The sequence below is a fragment of the Canis lupus genome, chromosome 2, assembly GCF_011100685.1.
Source record: "Canis lupus familiaris isolate Mischka breed German Shepherd chromosome 2, alternate assembly UU_Cfam_GSD_1.0, whole genome shotgun sequence".
NCBI lineage: Eukaryota > Metazoa > Chordata > Mammalia > Carnivora > Canidae > Canis > Canis lupus.
In genome coordinates this window covers 81,496,952-81,518,691 of record NC_049223.1, presented here as the reverse complement: position 1 = coordinate 81,518,691, position 21,740 = coordinate 81,496,952, and the positions used below count along the sequence as shown (strand labels likewise).

Below are 21,740 nucleotides of genomic sequence, written 5' to 3'. Positions count from 1 at the left end.
GGGCACACCCCCGCGTCGCCGCCCCGCCCCCCAGGACACACCCCCAGCTCCGCCCGCCCCGCGCCCCTAGGGCGTACCCCCGGGTCGCCGCCCCGCCCCCAGGGCGTACCCCGATAATCGCTCCGCCCCAAGGACACACCCCCGCGTCGCCGCCCCGCCCCCAGGACACACCCCCAGCCTCCGCCCCGCCCCTAGGGCGTACCCCGGGTCGCCGCCCCGCCCCCAGGGCATACCCCGGGTCTCAACTCCGCCCCCCAGGGTACACCCCCAGGTCGCCGCCCCGCCCCCAGAACGCACCCCGAGCCCGCACCACCACTCCGCTTTTGCAGGAACTCGGAGGGGGTCACAGTGCTGGCAAGAGGGACACCGTGCCTGGAGCCAGGGAGGTCTCGCGTGGTTGACTGCTCCAAACTCGCCCACGTTAAGTCCCCCGCTTCCCTCCCTCCCACCCCAGCACCTCCCACAAAGGAGAACAGCAGAAACCTCCCCCGGACTCCCAGGAGTAGCGCTCGCGCACGTTTCAAGAACAACTGCTCCTGCTTGTTGAGCATCTGCGGGGTCCCAGCCACTGCGCCGGTCTCTCTGCGCTGTCTCGCCCCGCCTGGACCACGACCCCACCAAAGGAAAACCAAACGGCATTCTTTCCCCCCGTTTTACAGACGCGGGGTGGGGACGCTGGGGCTCAACGCAGTGACCTCGGCTCAAGGTCCCGGAGGTAGTGAGTGGCATAAGGCAGCCGAGGCGCAAACCTGAACCTGCCTCCAGTCCGCCTTGAATGCATCCTCCAGCGCATCCACACCTCGGCTCCCTTCGTTATTGAGTCCACAAATACGCATTAAGATCCCGTCTGCGGGATCCCTGGGTGGCGCAGCGGTTTGGCACCTGCCTTTGGCCCAGGGCGCGATCCTGGAGACCCGGGATCGAATCCCACATCGGGCTCCCGGTGCATGGAGCCTGCTTCTCCCTCTGCCTGTGTCTCTGCCTCTTTCTCTCTCTCTCTCTCTGTGTGACTATCATAAATAAATAAAAATTAAAAAAAAATATTTAAAAAAAAAAAAAGATCCCGTCTACTCTGAGGTCCACGCAGGCACCGAGAACACACAGTGAACAACACACAGGCCCTACCCTTAGAAGCTACTTTCCAGTGGGAGGAGACAGACGATGAACAATATAAAGAAATAAAAGAGGTTAGTGATCAATGCAAAGGAAATTTTTAAAAGGACAATAATAACAACAAGGTGGGGGTGGAATATTAAATCCCCTTTTTCGTATCCCCAAGGAACCTGTATCATTGGGTCAGTGAAAGTCTACCGCATTCGCCTGTGACTCTCCCCCGCCCTCCCCGCCACACGCACATCCCTCTCCCGCGCTGAGGGCGGTCCCAGGCACATCCTATGGCGGAGCTCGCTTTGGTAAATAAAAGAGTAGGAATCCTGGATTCCACGCCTTGGGCAAGTCCCTGCCCCCCTCCGGGCCTCAGTCTCTCCATCACTATAAGGAGAAGTCGGACTAGAAAGGCTCCCCAAGGTCCCGTCCAACTCTGAGGCTCTAGGATTCTATGAATAGGGTTAAAGAGAGCAGGGACCAGCGATTGCCTCCCCACCCTAGCAACTGTTGCTAGACGAGGGCCAGCTCCAGGTAGGAGTGGAAACTCCTCCCTGGACCGGGGAGGTCCCCGAGGCATCCCATCATGCATCGGGACTTCGCCTCTCTAGAAGGCACGTTTTGGCCTCCTTGGTCACGACCATCCCTTTGGCTGCTGCCGAAGTGCGCGCCTCGTTCCTATGGCAACCGCGCCTGGTCCACGCGCAGACGGCGGGTAGCAAGGGTCAAAATAGATCCGAGACGCAGACGTCCTCCACCCGTACTGTCCGCGCTTTGGGTGAGCGGAGCCTTTAAGTGTCACGTGACTTGCCTCGCTCGTCCCCGCCCCCCTCCCCTCCCCAGGTTCCGGCCGGCGCTGGAGCGGACCGGAGGCTCCCCGCCTGGCGGACTCACTGGAGCTCGGACTCTGCAGCCGGTTGGGCCGGTGCCCTTTCCCGGTAACTCCTTCCCGGCGTGACGCGCGGAGCCGCGGGCGCGGCGGGGCAGGGCAGGCTCGGGGCTCTCCCGGCAGTTCCCCCTCGTTCCCGGTTCCCCCCCCCACCCCCCCGCCCCGGGCCCGGGGGAAACCGGGAGCCGACAGGGCCCGGCCCGGGGCTCGGGTCGGCGGCTTGCGACCTCCGGCGGGAGCTCAGACCTGGAGCGTGCCTCCGGGGGGGGCCGCTGCCTGGACCGCGGGATGCTGCCCCAGGGCGCCAGCCTACCTGTTGGGCAGGTGGTTTCCAGCCCCGAGGCCCGCACGGCGCAGCTCGAGACTGGCAGCCAAAGAACTTGGCAGCTGCCCACCTTCGGGGCCGCTCACTGGAGGTGGAATAAGGCCTCGATTGCACTGAAAAATAATAAGTATCACCTTCTGACTGTTGACCCTGTATGTTCAGCAAACCCTTTACAAACACATTTAACTCCCCTGCTGATCCTTTCAAGCTGGGGTTGGGGGTGGGGGGTATGGGTCACCTCCGTTTAGGAACGACCCCGAAGGCTTAGCAAGTTTGAGTAACTTGCCCAAGGTCACAAAGTGGTGGAGGACAGATCCCAGTCTGAGTGTTTGCAGAGCCTCTGTGCTTAACCAGTAGCAGCTACCCACCACCCCACCCCACCCCACCACCCCCGAGTCTTAGCGCTCTGTACAGTGTTGCATAGACCAGAATAGGTTATAGGTTGTCTTAACAAGGAAAAAAAGAAAACTGATTTGTTTTAGGGTTTTGTTCAGCGTGCATGCAGCCCTACAAATTGGCTGTCAGATGAGTCCCATTTGGTGAGCGCTCCAAGGCACCAGTTCGACTTCCACTTGTCAAAATCCGCCGCTGTCACAGCTTTGCCTGCCTTAAGTGAGGTGCCCCCACTGGACCCTTGAACCTTAAAACTTGAGTAATTCATGGGAAGTCAAGATAAATGTGACCCTTGAAAACTCACTGTGTGATAGGCCACAAAGATCATAAATCTGGGCCGTGAAGGTCCATGCAATCTAATACAGCCCTACCTTGTTCATCAGCCAACCAGGATTATTTCCGAACCCGCAGTGAATTCAGTTACCACGCTCACCAGACGTGGATCTTTTAACACGTGGAGACCCTGCCTGGTCTGCATCCTTTGCCATTAGTCTCCCTTCAGGTGGAAAACTAAATTTTTTTCTCGCCAGCTTTTCCTCACCTTTGGTCTCCATTTATAATAGCCGTATTATTGCTCATGGTTAAATTAAAGAGCATTGTCTCAGTTTCCTTGGTCCAGTGGGTGTGGTGAGAAAGAACAGAATTGGGGTACACAGTGTCATAACCGGTTTGTTTTTGTTTTTGTTTTGAGTATCTCACTTTCGTGCTTATGCTTATTTAATCTCAAGAATGTCACCACTGTTTAATTTCATGGTTTTGCCCTTGGCAAATCTTACGATCTCGTGGGTTTATTTAGCCATGTACTCAGGGAAGTATTCTTAAGCCCTGTATTTTTTAATCTAAAGTATGATTGTCAGAATTAAGTGAAATATAGAGTATTTGAGATGTAGTTGCCTCGATTTTCCTATGTATGTTTTCCCACATTTGCTTATTATTTTCTTCATCTCATTCATTTTCAATCATTTCTAAAGCTTTTCGAATCCAAGGAGTCTGGAAAGTTGCTGTTAATTCTTACTGCTCATCTTTTCATCTATGTAGTTCTTATTTGTGATATATTCAAAAAATAGTAGCAAGACTGTTGATTTGAAAAGACCTGATCAAACAGAATGACCCTTTTCCTGCCAAATAGCTTTTGTTTGTTTTGTTTTTCATCTATATATCTTATCCCTTTACCTAATAAGGAAGACTGTCTAGGTTTCTACTGCTGAAACTCATTGCCTCTTCAATCATTTCAGCTCTGGAGAGGAAGAGAAATGGAAGTGAAAAAGTTGAGCATTTCCTGGCAGTTCTTGATAGTTCTGGTTCTGATCCTGCAAATTCTGTCTGCGTTGGATTTTGACCCATACAGAGTCCTAGGGGTCAGCCGAACAGCCAGTCAGGCTGATATTAAAAAGGCTTATAAGAAGCTCGCCCGGGAATGGTAGGTGAAACAAAGAAATAGCAGTTTAATATAAGCTAAGCAGTTTTAGTAGGGAAATGAAGCCTAAATTATGCTTAGCTTTTTTATTTGTCTCTGTTTCTATGTTCAATAAATATATACCTGTCTAAAATATTTTCTCTAGGAGAACTAATGTTCATGTTATTCTGTAATATTTAATGATAAGATCCAAAGCCTGTGTTGCTGTGAAACCCCCTTTTCAGAATTCTTTGGCCTAAAGGATTACCCTAGATACTGCTAGCATATTTAAGTAGAAGGGAGCTTTAGTTTTAAAATATATATGTGGAAGGCAGCCTTAGTTTAAAAATATATACGTAATCAACTATGGATCAGCTAACCCGTCCCCATGATATGTTATTCATAAAGTAGCTCTTTACAAGTGTCATTGCTAAAGGGAACGCCATCCAGTGCTGTTTTCTAAATTACTAATTTTAAGCTTTCAAGAAAATTTAGAGTGAAAGCTTTTTGCCCTCAATTTTATAATATTCGGAAACTGAGTACCTTACTTTTAAAAATCATCCAATAGAAAAATCGTAATTTTGGGATCCCTGGGTGGCTCAGCGGTTTAGTGCCTGCCTTCGGCCCAGGATGTGATCCTGGAGTCCCGGGATCGAGTCCCACATCGGGCTCCCAGCATGGAGCCTGCTTCTCCCTCTGCCTGTGTCTCTGCCTCTCTGTCTCTCTCTCTGTGTCTCTCATGAATAAATAAATAAAATCTTTAAAAAATAAAAAATAAAAAAATAAAAAAAATAAAAATCGTAATTTTACTTAGATAGGTTTTGTATTTGCTAAAGGGTATACAACCGTTTGTGAATTAGCAGGATAGTAATAAATTTAAAATTTATGGACAGATGTCATCAGTTTTTTCCACCAATGCTTTGGACATACCAAAAGTATCTGGATCATATAGCTGGAGGGGAGCAGCCGAAGAGGAAAGGATGGAAGGGGCAAGGGTGACTAGAAGCTGGGGGAGCCAGGCACAGATAATGAAAGGTTTGGGATGGGAATGATTATTATGCACCTACTGCATGCTAGACTCCAGGTTCTATGCTTTTTATCTTATTTAAACCTTATAATTACCCTATGAAAGAGTTATTGCTGTCCCTCTTTTACCTGTGGGGAAATCTGGGCTCACTGTTACTAAGTCTTTAATAACTCTGGGCTCCACAGCTTGACCTTCAGTGCCAATAGGTAGTTTATTGTTTTTTACTTTTTAATCACATACCCATCAGAGCAGAAGTAGGAGTGAGTGGGTTAGTGTTGGGCGGGCAGGAAGTTATGCAGGAGCAAAGCTGCCACATGCAGATGACATTGCAGGCTGTGCATGACTCTGCCTGACACCATTATTCTTCCAGTGAAAGATGTATCTTAGTTTTAAACTGGTTGCAATAAAGGTAAAAGATAGTTTAAAATATGTTTTGAATACATAAATATTTTAAACCAAACTTCTGTCACAGAGAATCCAGAATTTGATATTAAAAACACAATCTGATTATGTGTGGCCTCTTTCCAGGGACTCTCTTTACAGCAAAATTGCTTTCCACATCGTTTCAAATTCTTGCCTCTTTATATTTAAAACAAAATACATAAATCTGCAATAAATTCATGAGGTATCAGCATTCCTTTGGACAGAGTACAGGCCTTTGGCAACATTTTAAAAGCAGAAATGATTGCTTGAGTATGTGGGATTTTTTAAAAATGTACAGCTTTGACTTTTCTGTCTTCCAGAGCTGAAAAGGGTATTATGATATTAATTAAATGAGTCATATGCTTCTCTTACTTAATTAGATTCTCTCTAGGAGTCATTCATCACCTTAGAAATACAGAGTATCATCCAGGGAAAGTCTAAAATTTTACTTCACCTTTATATTTTCACTGTGTTGTTCCTCGTTGCTGTTTTGGCTGTGGCAGTGTTTTATCCCTCAAATTGTTGGTTTCATTTCATGATGGCTTCATACCCACTGAAAATAGCCGTGCTTCCCAATTTGACTTTTCAGAATGAATTGCAGCTGGGGGAAGCGGTTAATCATTGAATTAGATTTGTAGCTCTCCTCTCCTAGGTTTTACTACCAAGTAATGTTTCTTAAGCTTCTCAAGAGCTTCCTTGGTGAAACCATTTAAAGTCACTTTTTCTTTCAGGAAAACTATGTTTCTCTCCTAATAATTAAGTTTTGGCGTAAGTTGCTTTTCTTTTATCATTTACGTTGGCAAAAATAAACACCCTCACGTCCCAAGAATAAGGCATCCTAAAATTTGATCGGAAGCAAATGGGTATAACATAGTCCCTGGAACAATGAAACAATTTGTCTGCTACTTTTCTGTGTTACTTTTTCTACAGCCAATAGATACCCAGTACAGTATTTTCTTCACTTCCAGATTTAAAGGACGTGTATCATATTGCAGTTGGTGAAATGTTTCCTACACCCTGAAAATAGTATTGGGCAGTACTTTCCTAGAGCCAGATTTATCCTTTTCTACATGTTTGCCACCTCGTGGTAGCGTCCTGCAATTAGGAAAATATTCCTTATAACCTGAAACTGTCTTGTGGTTTCCTCCCTGTTCTCTGGCCTTGGTTTTGTCTGCGTCAGGATCTGTGGTTCTAACCCAGCCTTCCTCACAGCCCTCTCCTTGGTTTGGTCTCCTTCAAAAGCCCCCTTCCAATCCTTCTCCCCCTACTGTGTTCTCTACGTTAAATCTTCATTTGTGTGATTGCATAATTTTTCTCTTTTCAGCCGTTAGCCTAAGTTTGAATATTTAAAACACTTTTTTTTTTTTTTGTCATCCAGAAACATGCTTTGGAACCACCATCTTATTTCCTTACATCATACTTTTTCATTATTACTCAGCTGAGTTGTTTTTTTTCCCCACTAACACTCATAATAAGGACTAAATAGTTAGGGGAGGAATGATGTTAAAACTCAACAACCAACCATTTGCAATTTATTTTTAGAGAAATCAGAATATGTGGTATAATTCATTCAAATGTAGTTCCTGCCAGAATAAGGTTGATCAAGTTGTAAATTTTCTTTATCCTGTTGTACTTGTGCTGGTTTTAGTAGTCATTTGCTTCCCATTGGATTGTTCTCTTTCTTGAACCTTTGCTAGAGGAAATTTACTTAAAGTTACCAGAAGTGATTACATAAAGAATATACTCTATAATAGAGTCTCTTAACAAAAAAAAAAAAGAAAGAAAAATCAGTTGGTAAAAAAACACTGATTTAGGTCTTGAGGGGTTCTAAGGAAGCAAAACCTAGCCCCTACTTTCCAGGAGTTCAAAAATCTCCAAAGCTGAAATTAGCATAAACATGGGCAGATTACAGAATAATGTATGTCTGCAAATGGATATAGTTAATTGTCAGCTGTGTATAATACCAAACATTAGTTTAAATCATTTTGGATAAACTGTAGGTTTTTCTCACCTCTTAAAACATGGGGCTTTGAAATCACTATCCATTTATAGGTAAAAAGGCCATTTTAGGCAAAAAGGGACAAGCAGAGCAATAATGAAACTGCAGTGTTCTCATCTGAACAACAATAGTCAAATGCTATTTGGAACATGGTTGTCACTAAACAAATTCATGGTGCATCCGAAAGACTATTTCCTGCATCCACCTGAGTTGTCAGAAGAAATCCCTTCCTCTATAGCATTCTAACATTAGGATGAGTTGCTCCCACCTGGGAAGAGAAGTCGGTTCTTAAGGCTCAGTAACATTAGCCTGGAACCAGCTTCAGCAGTGTTTAAGAACAATGTAAAGACATGCGTGTAGCACACTTCTCCTCAGTGGGACCCTGCAGTACCTCTGGAGCTTTGAAAATGTGTGTTGCTAAAGTGCTTTTAGTAGAAATGGCCTGTTTCAAAGTTTCGCTTAATTATTATGGTTATGTGAAGCAACTGATTGCTTCTACCCTTTATTTTTAAGAAACCATCCTAACAAAATGGCCTTTCGTTTGCCTTTGATGTAGTAAACTGTGTGTACGAGATGTTAATTGTATGCAAAACATTAAATCCAGTCTCTCTCCCTGCCTGCCCATTTGTGTTTCAGGCATCCTGACAAAAACAAAGATCCTGGAGCAGAAGACAAGTTCATCCAAATAAGCAAGGCTTATGAGGTATCATGTCAAACTTGTGATGCATCCATTAGCTCGTATTCATTAGGTGGCCAGTTTTGTAAAGACCGCTCAGAAAGGGCACGCTCCCAATGCCCTTGACCCAGTTTCTAGATGATGGTAGAGAAAACATATTTAGCCACATCCAGTATGTCGAAATTGGTGCCTGAAAACTGTAGCTCTTAAAAAAAAAAAAAAAAAACTGGCCTATTTTAAAGGCTTTAATTGGAATTATAGAATTCTCAGAATTCCTAAATGTAGGTCTCTATATCCTTTGTAGAAACTTATATCACATGCTTACCTCAGCAACACAAATTCTAGAACTTATATTAAAGAAAGACTGATTTGCCTATATTTATTAAAGTGGCACAAGGTTACAAATACATTTAAACACAAGATTTTCAACAATTTTCCAACATGTCAGCTTAAGGAGCTTGGCCTGGAATGTGCATAAAAGATAAGTCTGTGGCTTCCTGACTTGTGTAGGGTAATGTTCTTCAGGAGACAGTGCTTGGCTCATGGAATGGCACATCATCCTAAAACACCTAAAACAATTTTAAACTTCAGAGTTATTTCTAAGTAAAACAAAGCCAGCTAACATACAAGACACTGAACTGAATTCTGTGGCTTTTTTTGGCGGGGGGCGGGGGGGATTTCACAGCTTTTCATGTTTTGGTTTGAGTTACTCCAACTAAGTGGCATGACCTATTTTTCTTGTGGTCAAGCTCTGGTGATCAAGATTATGTTAAGTTTTATTTGTTTTACCAATGTGTCGAATCTCTTAAGGCAAAATGAGAACTCAGAATCTCTAAAGCCAAGATGAACATGAGTATCTCAGTGACCAAAGTCTTTTGGTCTTGAAATATTTAATCATTTCTATTGAAAGAGGAGTTGCCTTGGTATATTGAAGACTGCATTCAGAATATCTAACCGTGTTGTAGCTTTACATCTCTTTTCTTCCTGTGTCTTTGACACTGCTCACACGATAGTCCTTTGGGTGAAACTTTTTCCATTTTATAGATTTCCTTTTTTTTTTTTTCTTTCCTTGTAGATTCTTTCCAATGAAGAAAAGAGATCCAATTATGATCACTACGGAGATGCTGGAGAGAACCAGGGCTACCAGAAGCAGCAGCAACAGCGAGAGTATCGCTTCCGTCATTTCCATGAGAACTTTTACTTTGATGAGTCTTTTTTTCACTTCCCTTTTAACTCTGAGCGGCGGGGCTCCATTGATGAGAAGTATTTATTGCACTTTTCACACTACGTGAATGAAGTGGTGCCAGATAGCTTCAAGAAACCCTACCTCATCAAGATCACCTCAGATTGGTGCTTTAGCTGCATCCACATCGAGCCTGTTTGGAAAGAGGTAGTTCAAGAACTGGAAAGATTAGGTAAGATAACTTTATTTGCTGAAGGTGTTTATGTTGGAGAGGCTAACATTTGTATCTTGGATTTGATGGGTTACTAGGGAGAAGGAATAGTGAGGTTTCTCTTCACAAGTTCATGTCAGCTTAAGGAGCTGACATTAAATTTTCCAAGGACACATTTTCAGAGGGGAGAAATGTGTAAGCCACTTTCATTTCGCACTACTAATTTGAAGCCTTATCTGTATAATTTCCTAAGATCTAGTTGGGGGCTTGATACATAGGAGAAGCCTAAAAATGACTGGTTGAGCAAAGCCACCCTCAAGCATCAGTTTTGATGCTGGTGGGACCTGCAGACTATTTTCAGCAGTGTTTATGATTTCATTCTGTGATTAAATTTGCTAGAGCTACCATAACAAAATACCACAAAAACAACAGAAGCGTATTTTCTCACAGTTCTCAGGGTTAGAAGTCCAAGATCAAAGTGTGGGCAGGTTTGGTTTTTTTTCAGAGGCCTGTCTCCTTGGCTTGCGCATGACTACCTTCTCCTTTCACATTCACATGGTCATGTCTCTGTGTGCACATTTCTGCGCGCTGTGTCTCTTGCTCTTTCTCTTTCTCTTTCTGTGGCCTGATCTCTTCTTATAAGGACATCGGTCTTACTGGATCAGGGCCCATCCTAATGACCTCATTTTAACTTTAGCACCTTAGTAAAGACCCTACCTCCAAATATGATTATATTCTGAGGTACTGGGCATAAGGACTTAAACAGATGGACTTTGGCAGCAGGCACAGTTCCATCCATAACACCAATGGTCATGGGTTACCACTCCTGATCACAGGTTAGCCTTTCCTGTGTTCATAGTTACCACTTAGTGCCAGGAAAATGCCAGCAATCCAGACAGAGTATTTATTTTAATGACTCTGAAAAGTTGGAATTACTGAATTGTGTGTGTATGTTGTATTTTGTAGGCATTAGCAGACCTATTCTTGAATAATTAAAAAAGGCCAAACTCAATCATAGGGGCCAAGGGACTGGATTTCTCTGGAGAGAACGTACCAATGAAAACCATCAGTTCATTTTTCTGGTTTTTTTGTTTTGTTTTGTTTTTTTAAGATTTCATTTATTTATTTGATAGAGTATGAGAGAGCATGAGCAAGGAGAGAGGCAGAGGGAGAAGGAAACTCCCCTCCTGAGCAGGGAGCCCAATGTGGGGCTCAATCCCAGGACCCCAGGATCATGACCTGAGCTGAAGGTAGACACCTAGCCGACTGAGCCACTCAGGCAGCCCCAGTTCATTTTTTCTAAAACAAATTTTCAGCTTGTTGTTCAGAAGCACTCAGGTTTGCCAAAATACTTTTGTGAGGTTAAGTAAAGAAGCGCTTGGAGGAAGATGAGGAAATAAGTTTAACACTCTCGTACATGTGGTGAGCAGTCGCAGATGCTTGCTGGTGGTGTGTAATGAGTGGACAAGAGGTTAAGATCAGCTGGAAGCCCTTGGGTTGAACAGCTTCTTTGTCGAAAAGCATAATGCATTTTCGGTCACACCAGGCGGTATACTGGAGACTGTTAAACCTCATTCATCTAGAAACTGACAGCAAAATATAAACCTTAAACCACCGCATAAGTTAGGACACCAGTGCATTTATACCAAAGTCAGATCAGAGCCAACGTTATATTTAAACATGCCAGGCAAACAATATGAGGCAGCGAAGCACAGTGGTTACCTATGTTCCATCCCTGGGCTTTAGAGTCAGACCAGTGTTCAGTATATGTGCTGCTGAAGCGAGCACCAGATAGACCAGTGTGCAGAGCTGAGCTCTGTCATTTACTCTTTGTGTCTTTAGACAAACTACTTAACACAAATTTCTCCATCTGTAAAATAGATGTAATAATGTCAAACCAACAGGACTGATACGAAGATTTTATATAAGTTTCTGTTATATATTAAACGCTAACATAAAATGAGCCTTAGGGAATTTCTGATTAGGTGTTCTGGTTTACCAAAGTAAAAAAAAATTTAAGCACCTATTTTATAAATTTTTTAAAATCATTCTCAAATACATGAGTCTACTTTCTTCAATTCACTGACGACCAGGCACTGACCTTTGACTTAGGTTTAGCTAAGTCTTGCAAGGTAATTAGAAGTTAGTTGAAAGAAACCCAGGAGTAACATTACAGGCCAGGGGAACTGTGCAGCCAGAGAAACAAAGAGCATCCAAAGGAGAGTCAGGCACAGGGTGTGACTCAGGTATAGCCAAGAGGGAGGAAGCAGTAAGAGCACGCAGGAACCAGGTAGTAATAAGCTGGACTTTATTTTATAGTATGTGATAAAGCCAAGAAAAATTGCCACATAGAGTCGTGATTTAGTCCCATCTACACTTTAGAAAGCTATAGAGCCACATGAAGGGCAGATTGAAGAAGATAAGAGAAGCAGGGAGGTCACCAACCCTGGGAAGACAGCAGCCACTGGCCCAGACTAGGACAGAAGGAATAGAGAGGTGTGGACAAGTATAAGATATCTGAGTGGTAGGAGCATGGAAGTCTGGAGGGACCTGGCTCCTGGAGACCATCTGAATGTGAAGAATGAGGAAAAAGGGGGGGCGGGGCTCAAGATTGACTGCATTCTGACTGGAGCCAGTGAGTGGGCAGGGAACCGCAGGGAAGAGCTGGATTTGAGAAATTGTTCTGAATAGTAACTATGTTTGGACTTACTGCACACGGTGACATGAAAATAATAGTAGCTTGTATTGATTGAGAATTTAGTATATGCCAAGCACAATTGTAATTTCAACTCATATTAAACAACAGCCATTTAAGGCAGGTGCTGTTGTCATCCTTCTTTTACAGACACTTAGCTCATTCTTGGGACCTCATCAGGGTCCCACAGTTGATGTTTGGCAAAGCTGGGATTTGAACCCCGGTAGTCTGGCCCTAAGTCCATGCATTGCACACCATGCTGTACTGCCTTTTAATATCCTCAAATCTTTGATGATTAAAGGTCTTGCTATTCTTTTGAGTGGTCATGCTATTTAATCGTAGTAATTCAGTGACAAAAGTGGAAGAAGCAGAATTTAGATCCATAGAAGTGACGTTTACTGAGGGTTCAGTCCATTCCCCCACTGCACCTCCAGAGTTCCCTGGAAGGCAGATTTTGTCCAAATGTATTAGATTAATTTGGTTTATAAACCATTTTCCTCTTTGGACCATGCAGGTTAGTTGAAGATTCCGACAGTCAGGCTCCACTTTGTTACAGTTGGGTGGCAGTGCGGTGCGATCCTTACAAAGCATCCATGGCTATTTCCCTGTCCAGGTGAGGCAGCACTACCCTTCAAGATCGATACTGCCAAAATTGTGTCTTTGCCTTTTTTTTTTTTTTTTTTTTTTAACATTTTTTTGAAAGATCATGAGCAGGGGCTGGACAGAGGGAGAGGGGGAGGGGAGAGAGAACCTCAAGCAGACTCCACACTGAGCACAGAACCCGGCGCAGGGCTCAGTCTCACAACCCTAAGTTTAATGACCCAGCAGAAACTAAGAGGTGGATGCTTAACCAACTCAGCCACCAAGGTACCGCCTGCCAAAATGTTCCTATTCTGTATTAATAGGAAGAGCAGACTAGGGCACCTGGTGGACTCAAGTCAGTGGAGTGGGTGACTGTTCATCTCAGGGATATGAATTCAAGGCCCACATTTTGTGTAAAGATTACTTAATATTTATATATATATATATATATGTAATATTTATATGTGTGTGTTTATATATATATTTTATATATATATGTGTGTGTGTGTATATATATATATATATATATATACACACACATATATATAAAGGGAAGAGCAGACTATTTTAAAGATCAGCTGAGTGGTGTAGGGAAGCTTGGACCCTGTGTCTTGGACTATTGTTAAATGCCTGACTTGCCCTGGATGAATGAAATAGGACAGTTCTACCCAGGGAGAAATGTGGCAGCTACTTAGGTGGAATCTGCAGCCATGCAGTGTGCTGACAGCTAGTGTGCAGAGGCCGCCCACACGTATGGACAACGCACTGGGGAGAAGGACCAGAAGTAGTCAGCACTGCCTTCGACCTCAAGGAACTATTTAGCCGAAGAGAAAATACATACCCAGAGAATTCACACTTGACATTTGCAAGTACAGAATCACATTTGCAATTACCAAATGATGTAGCACTGCAGGAGTAAGCAGAGGATGAGAAAGAACTCGTGTTCTCATTTAAAACTTTCTTCTTCGTGAACCAAGTCCTGTGTTAGACATTAATGTATAAATTATCATTGTTTTTGTTGAGTCTTTTGGTTGTTTTGCATTATGCTAGGGGCTTTGTGAGGCCTATCTGTATCATAAGAGCAACTCAGTGAGGGAGAGATACTATTGTTTTGTTTTGTTTTGTTTTGTTTTGTTTTGTTTTAAGATTTTATTTATTTATTCATGAGAGACACAGAGAGAGAGAGGCAGGGACATAGACAGAGGGAGAAGCAGGCTCCCTGCAGGGAACCCGATGTGGGACTCGATCCCAGGACCCTGGGATTCAGCCCAGGGCCTGAAGGCGGTGCTAAACCGCTGAGCCACCTGGGCTGCCCGATACTGGTTTTTTTTTAATCTGCTTTTGCACTATGTCCTTGATTTTGTTCCATTTCACATTATTTTGCATCTTAGTAATTTCTTTATTGACAGGTTCGTGTTTAGTCAGATTTGAAAGTGGCCCCTTCCTCCAGTTGGCTCTGTACCATTCCTTAAAACATATGCAAAACTTGAAATAAAAATGAATGTATATATGTTACAGAGGAGAAAAAGAATTTCCCTAAAAGATGCGATACACATTAAGGATTGTATAATGAAAATGAATACAATGATACCTCAAAATAGAGGCGCAACATGGACACGTTTGGTACTGTACAGAAGGAAGACTTCTCACAACCTCAAAGGAGAAGGGAATGTTCATGTTTTTAATTACCCAGGATCTACAAATTAGCCATAAACATCAGTCTGTATCACAATCAAATAATGTTTCTGAAAGAGGTCACATCTGCTTTGCCTTTCTTTTAAATCCAAATGTTTATTTGGACTTCGGGTATATTGACCGTCCTGTAGCCTAGCTGTGCTGAATCAAGATACAAACACATGGATAGTTTTATTCGCTATTGTGCTAACTGAGCTTGCTTTATGGACCCTGGACTTTGAAGTGTAGAAAATTCGAAGGCAGAAGAGGAGACAATGGAGCCTGTGTTCTCTGACTCAGAGACCCCAAGTCACCACCCATCACTGGTCATTTCCCAGCCTAAGTTTCTGTGAGATAACAGTGCTGCCAGCTTTTCTTACTCTTCCTTCCAGTTTGGGAGGGAAGGGAGATGGGTTAGATCTGAATTCTTCCCCCCGCCCCTTTTTTTTTTTTAATTTTATTTAGGGATGCCTGGGTGGCTCAGTGGTTGAGCATCTGCCTTCAGCTCGGGTCGTGATGCTGGGATCCTGGGATCAAGTCCTGCATCAGGCTCACCACGGGCAGCCTGCTTCTCCCTCTGCCTGTGTCTCTGCTGCTCTCTGTGTCTCATGAATAAATAAATAAAATCTTTAGTAAAGAAAAATTTTATTTATTTGAGAGAGAGAGAGAGCATAAACTTGGGGGAGGGGCTGAGGGAGAGGGACAAGCAGACTCCATGCTGAGCACAGAACCCAATGCAGAGTGCTATCCCAGGATGCTGGGATCATGACCTGAGCCGAAGGCAAATGCTTAATCTGCTGAGCCACTCAAGTGTCTCTAGATCTGAATTCTTTTTTTTTTTTTTAAGATTTTATTTATTTATTCATGAGAGACACAGAGTGAGAGAAAGACGCAAAGACACAGGCAGAGGGAAAAGCAGACTCCATGCAGGGAGCCTAATGTAGGACTTGATCCCAGAACTCCAGGATCACACCCTTAGCTGAAGGCAGATGCTCAACTGCTGAGCCACCCAGGCATCCCTAGATCTGAATTCTTATTAAATATCTTCTCAGGAGGAAAAATAATACCAATTGAAAAACCAAATATTTATCATTCTTTATTCTAATCTGTATACTAGTTAACCTATAGAAGAGAGGTAAAAGTCCTCCAGAATTTAGAAGTGGGATTATGATAGTAACAAAGTCCTTTATAGAAGTGATCCAAGAAAATGGCCTTTATAGATTTGGAAATACTTAACATTTAATGAAGGTGATGTAGGTAAGGACTCGTGGTAATTTAAGTAAAAGAAATGAAACCTAACCACTGTATTCTGTTCTGAGAAGGAAGCTGTATTGATGGGAGGGCAAGAAAGGTGGGGAAAGGACGACATAGAGAGGGCGAGGGTTTGCTGTGTATATCCTGCTCCATAGGAGAAGACCAGCTCCTCAAGGTGAAATTCCCACCCACAGAGACATCTCGGGCTCAGGCTTCATCATGAAATAATACTTCGTAATAACAGTTGTAATTAATTAGGCACCTATTGTATTCCAGGCTCAAGGTTAGATTCTGTTGTAACTTTCTTTTTTTTTTAAGATTTTATTTATTTATTCATGATGGCGGGGGGGACGGGTTGTGGAGCGACAGAGACATAGGCAGAGGGAGAAGCAGGCTCCACGCAGGGAGCGCAATGCGGGACTCGATCCTGGATCTCCAGGATTACACCCTGGGCCGAAGGCAGTGCTAAACCGCTGGGCAACCGGGGCTGCCCTAGGTTCTGTTTCACCTTATGTCTTTAGTCTCAACAGAACAACTTGTCTCCATCTTAAAAATGAGGAAACAGACAGCGAGGTGAAATGACTTGCCTGAAGTTACACAGCTACCAGGGAGCAGAGCTGGGCTTGAATCTGGATCTGACTGATTTTTAATACCAATTTTTTTAAGACTTTATTTATTTATTCATAGAGACACACATAGAGAGAGAGGGAGGCAGAGACACAGGCAGAGGGAGAAGCAGGCTCCATGCAGGGAGCCTGATATGGGACTCGATCCAGGGTCTCCAGGATCACGCCCTGGGCTGCAGGCAGCACTAAACCGCTGCACCACCGGGGCTGCCCTAATACCAATTTTTAAATCATTGGTTTGTTTTTTAAAAACCAAGTGCCTACTACATGTCAGGAACTGTTCTAGATACTAGGGATGCAGCAGTAAACAAAATAAGCAAAACTCCCTGCAATCATAGAGCTTATGTTCTAGTAAGTACACACCACTAAATAAAATAGAGTCCATCAAAGGGCACCTTAGCTTGGTAAAGCCAGGCAGGTGCCAGAGAATGCCAAGGCACAGTTACAGGCTAAAATTGGGCAGGGTGGGCCTTTCTGAGGACGCAGCCCACACGGGGTGTTACAGGGAGCTTCAGGGGTATCTGGAGGAATAGTAGAGTGAACAACAAGCCCAGAAGCAAAGTCCGTTTCCCTTTGGTCTCCAGGACTGCATCCCTCATCCCAACTCCAGGCCCACAAGCCACCTTTCTGATGACTAATTCTGATCCACATGTGTCCTGAAACCTAGCAGAGGGCACCTTGAATGGCAGAGTTACTAAAAAGGTGTCCTTCCTGGGATTAGATAGTAAATTGGCATCTGGTCTATGTAAGATCCTTTGGGGTGAGTCAGCCTCTTAAGAAATTGATCCCTCTAGTATTCAGAACCAAAGGTGGAAGAGGTCATTCTTCGAAGCCAGGGAGGAGCCAGGCTTCACACTCAGGTAGGCCTGGGTTCAAATCCTGGTTCTACTGCATGCTACCTGTGATGCCAGGTCAGCTGTCCTCATCCTGTCCAGGCACTGGTAACATGGAGGTATCGGCACTGACCACTCAGGATGTTGGGGAGTGTGAAGAGTGATAATTCTATAAAGCTCTAGCCATGCTGCCTCAACTTTAAAAATGTTTAAAACATGGCCCTTCCACCCTTGGGTCTTTGCTGTATAGCCACTTGACACCCCACCCCCACCCCTGCTAGGTGATGTCCCTCTGACCTTAAATGAAACCAAACGTCTCAGTGTATATGCCTGCTATATTCTTGTTCTTCTCACAAAATGTTTACATGCACTTCCATTTGTCGACATTATCCCGTAGTTGTTTGTCATGCCTGTAGTGTGAGGTAATGTGCTAGACCTGGCTCTGGAGCATCCAGTTTGAAATCTTGTTCTACAGCTCCGCGAACTGGGATCACGTAATCTCTCTGAAGCTTGCTGTTTGTAAAATGAGGGGGTGATGTCTTCCTTACCTGCCCTTGAGATACTCTAAGGGACATAGTAAGATAGCCTGCAAATAGATTTGTTTTGTCTATTTAGCAGTTTTAAAGTATTAAGCCTGTGATCCTGCCGTTTACCCAGCAATTGCATTTTTGGAATTTAATTAGGAAATCACGCAAGTGCACAAAGATGTGTACACAAAGATCTATAAGGATGCCCATCAAAATACCCCATGTAATAGTGAAAGCTAATCACCAGAAAAAAGGAAATAAGTTAGAAGATGGGAAGTGCTCTGGAAGAAAGATGGGAAAGTGAATAGGTTGAGGAGGATGCCAAGTGTGGGGAGTATGGTTTCAAACATGGTAGCCAAGTGGGTCTCAGTGAGAAGGACTTGGAATTGGCAAAGGAGGAACTCAGCTTCACAGATGTCAGGGAGTTATCCACTCCGGGCAGAAGGGACAGCCAGTGCCAAGGCCCTGAAGCAGGAACATGCTAATGTGTTTAAGGAAGAGGAGAATGCTGGGTGCTGGGGCAAGGTGAATGAAGAGGAGGACAGGAAAGGTCAGAAGGGGACCAGGGACCAAATCACAAAAGCCTGGTTGGCCGTTGTGAAGATTGGCTCTTATTTTGAGTGACATGGGAAGTCTTTGCAGGATTTGGGCAGAGGAGGGCCGTGATCCATGTTTCTGTGTTAGAGGAGACAGTGAGGCTAGTATGTTGAGAACCGGCCGCAGGGAGACCAGGAGAGACAGTAACGTTAGGCGGGTATTGCACAACCAGGGGAAGAGAGATGGTGACTCAGAGGAGAGTCTAAAGAAAGTGGAGACAAACAGATTCCTGGCGTCTTTTGAAAATGAAGCCAACAGGACTTGCCAACAGATTGGACGTGGGGTGTGAGAGGCGAGAGGTGGAAGATGACTCGAGTCTTCCGTCCAAGTAACAGGAAGGAAGGGGCCCCGTTGGTGACCAGGGAAGGCCTGCGTGGGATGGACCTGGGGGAGGAGAGCAGGAATTGGGTTTGGGAAATGTTAAGTTGGGAAATCTATTGGGCATCCAAAAGAAGACGAGTCCTTGCTGGCTGTGAACATTTCATGTTCCTCCAGTGTTTAGCAGAGGAACCGGCTCTCTAGATATACTGGTCAAAGGAAGGAACAAGGAAAACTATTCAAGTATTAAGTGAAATGGGTATCAGATGCTCCTGTGTTGTTTTGTTTTGTTTTTCTTTTTTATGATAGTCACAGAGAGAGAGAGAGAGAGAGGCAGAGACACAGGCAGAGGGAGAAGCAGGCTCCATGCACCGGGAGCACGACGTGGGATTCGATCCCAGGTCTCCAGGATCGCGCCCTGGGCCAAAGGCAGGCACTAAACCGCTGCGCCACCCAGGGATCCCCTGTTTTGTTTTATATGTAGGTGTGTGCGTCCACACACACATTTGTAAGAAGAGGTACAGGAAGATACCAACACGTCAACAGGAATTATATGGGATTTTGACATCTGAGTGATTCTAACTTAATTTCTGTCTCCTTTTCAAGAATGTGTACTTTCTAATATCTGTCTCTACACATAACTTATATAAAAGGGAGACTTGGGCTAAAGAGTGAGAAGACTGAATTCTATCGATAAATCATAGTTATTTTTCCAACTATTGCCAAGTTGTTGAACTCTGGAATTGTTCCCAGGTTTGTTTGTTTGTTTTCCTTGTGAGTAGAAGCACTGTAGCAGATTGCTTTCTTTTCTTTTCAAGTATTGAGACTAAAAGTATGGAGACTAAAAGATACAAAGATTTGTAGCTCTTAAATATAGCCAGATTATTCTGCAGAAAAACTGAACCAGTTTAGAGTATCAGCAATGAAAAAGTGCTAATCGATCTATTAGGAGAGATATCCTAGGTCAGGAGTTCAGTTACACACCAAAAGATCACTTATCAGCATTTCCTTATCTACCGTGGGGTGGTGAAAAGGCTTCATGGAGGTCTTCCATACTTTTCAGGTGTAGGAATCGGTGTGGTCCATGCTGGGTACGAGAGACGCCTGGCCCATCACCTGGGAGCGCACAGCACTCCCTCTATCCTGGGAATCATAAATGGAAAAATCTCCTTCTTCCATAATGCAGTTGTCCGTGAGAACCTACGACAGTTTGTAGAAAGTCTCCTTCCAGGGAACTTGGTGGAGAAAGTAAGTACCTGGTGGAAAAGTAGCCTGTGAGGTACCTGGGTCCCCCAGCCACCCTGAACTCTATGGTCATCTCAGACCTGAGTTTCATTTTGAACAGGGCAAGACCTATGTTAATTAAGTAATAACTCAACTGAAGTCATTTAAGTGAAGTCTGAAAAACTTCAGACTAAGACTTTCAGTAGGAGACTGAAAAACAAGGGAGAAAGACTAAGAATCTGTCCCTGTTGGTAACCACTGACCCCATTTACACTGTGGTGGGGATCTGAGCCTGGAATGACAGTGGCTCTCATTTTCTAAACAAAAAATTAGATCATGATGTAGAACGAAGGATTTCTTTCTGATTCATGAATTTGTTCATTTGAAGGTATCTGTCTTATGAAAGGATTCAAAATAAGTTACATTTGGCTATATTTTTAACGATCACATCTGTGGAAAACACAAGATTCCATGAAATCAAATATTTTTGGAATTTTCAGAACTTAGAGTAATGCAAAGATGAGTAAATTTCACAAACAAAAATTATGCCAGAGAAACCAGGCACAAAGAGTTCATACTAGTTTATGATTTTTACACTTAAGCGGCATTTTTTCTCCAGTATCTTAGATTAAGTGTCACAGGAACTAGAACAGGATTCGTGTGTGCTTTAAATAATTCATTCCTTTAACTATACCAGGGGAGTGAACATACCAGCATTTCCATCCTATTACCACGTGCACTGTTCATAGACTATGCCGCCGGGATCATTATCTACAGAAGAAATATTTGGTGGAGCTAGAGAGAGTATGGTAGGCTACTAGAATGATCGTAGGTTTCTGGATGGGTCCTCAAACATTTATGAAATGTCTGTTCTATGCCAGTCACTGTAAGTGTTGAGGACGCTTTTCAAGGAGCTCCCAGCGTAGCAGGTGATTATTTCCATCTGATATGCTGAAAGGCTGTCTGAGAGAGTGGGGAAAGGCTTCCTGGCAGAAACGGCCCATGCACTGAGTTTGCCAGGTGAAGTGAGAGGTAGGGAATGAGGATGGGACGTGAAGCATCCTGCTCTGCGTGAAGTAGTCGCTAGTGAGCAGGAGAGGGCAGGACTAGAGGGGTTTGTAGGAATCTCGCTGCCTGGCCACCCGATAGAGGAACTTGGGTCTTGGCTTGCAGGTGCTGAGGCCAATGTAGGGGGCTGAGCAGAGAGTGAAATGATCAGATTGAGGTTTAATATAGATCATTCTGGAAGCAGAATGGAAAGATAAACCTTTTTTAACTATGAAAAATTTCTAAGTAGAATTTTAATTTGTTAATGTTTTGGGGTTTTATTTATTTACTTAGAGTGAGCATGAGTGGGGGGAGAGGGAGGAGCAGACTCCCTGCTGAACAGGAAGCCCAACTTGAGGCTCCATCCCAGAAGCCCAGGATTGTGACCTGAGCTGAAGTCAGACGCTTAATCAACTGAGCCACCCAGGCACCCCTTATTAATGTTTTTTATATTCTCTCAGTAGGATTATTTAAAGCATAATCAGGGAAGCACAAGAGTAGCAATTCAGATGGTAATAAATGAAACTATGTAATATATAGACCAAGTGGGCCCCCTTATTTTTTTAAGACCTTTTTAAAAGAGTAATCACTGTGTTATCTTCCACAGGTTAATAGACTAAGAAGTACAGTGTATAATAGGTTAAGAAGCATGTCTATAATTCAAAAGTTCACTCTTGTTTTTATGTGTTAAGTAATTGTTCCAGAAAAGACTGTGATTTCGATCCGTAAGAGTGGGA

At 43.8% G+C, this 21,740-nt stretch overlaps 1 protein-coding gene across 4 annotated transcripts in view; it reads left to right on the top strand.

Moving 5' to 3' along the window:
* The first annotated feature begins 1,932 nt into the window (after nt 1-1,932).
* The window catches only part of DNAJC16 (DnaJ heat shock protein family (Hsp40) member C16), a 41,003-nt gene continuing 21,195 nt past the window's right edge, over nt 1,933-21,740 (top strand). For 2 of the 4 annotated variants that reach the window (XM_038531913.1, XM_038531912.1), the window contains exons 1-5: nt 2,345-2,470; nt 3,947-4,131; nt 8,193-8,259; nt 9,308-9,647; nt 19,796-19,980. In XM_038531913.1, coding sequence (XP_038387841.1) covers nt 3,965-4,131; nt 8,193-8,259; nt 9,308-9,647; nt 19,796-19,980 — 759 coding nt within the window. In that variant the 5' untranslated portion in view covers nt 2,345-2,470; nt 3,947-3,964. Of the gene's footprint in view, nt 2,043-2,344; nt 2,471-3,946; nt 4,132-8,192; nt 8,260-9,307; nt 9,648-19,795; nt 19,981-21,740 lie in introns of those variants that run through there. The other 2 variants (XM_038531914.1, XM_038531915.1) reach the window with 2 other exon arrangements.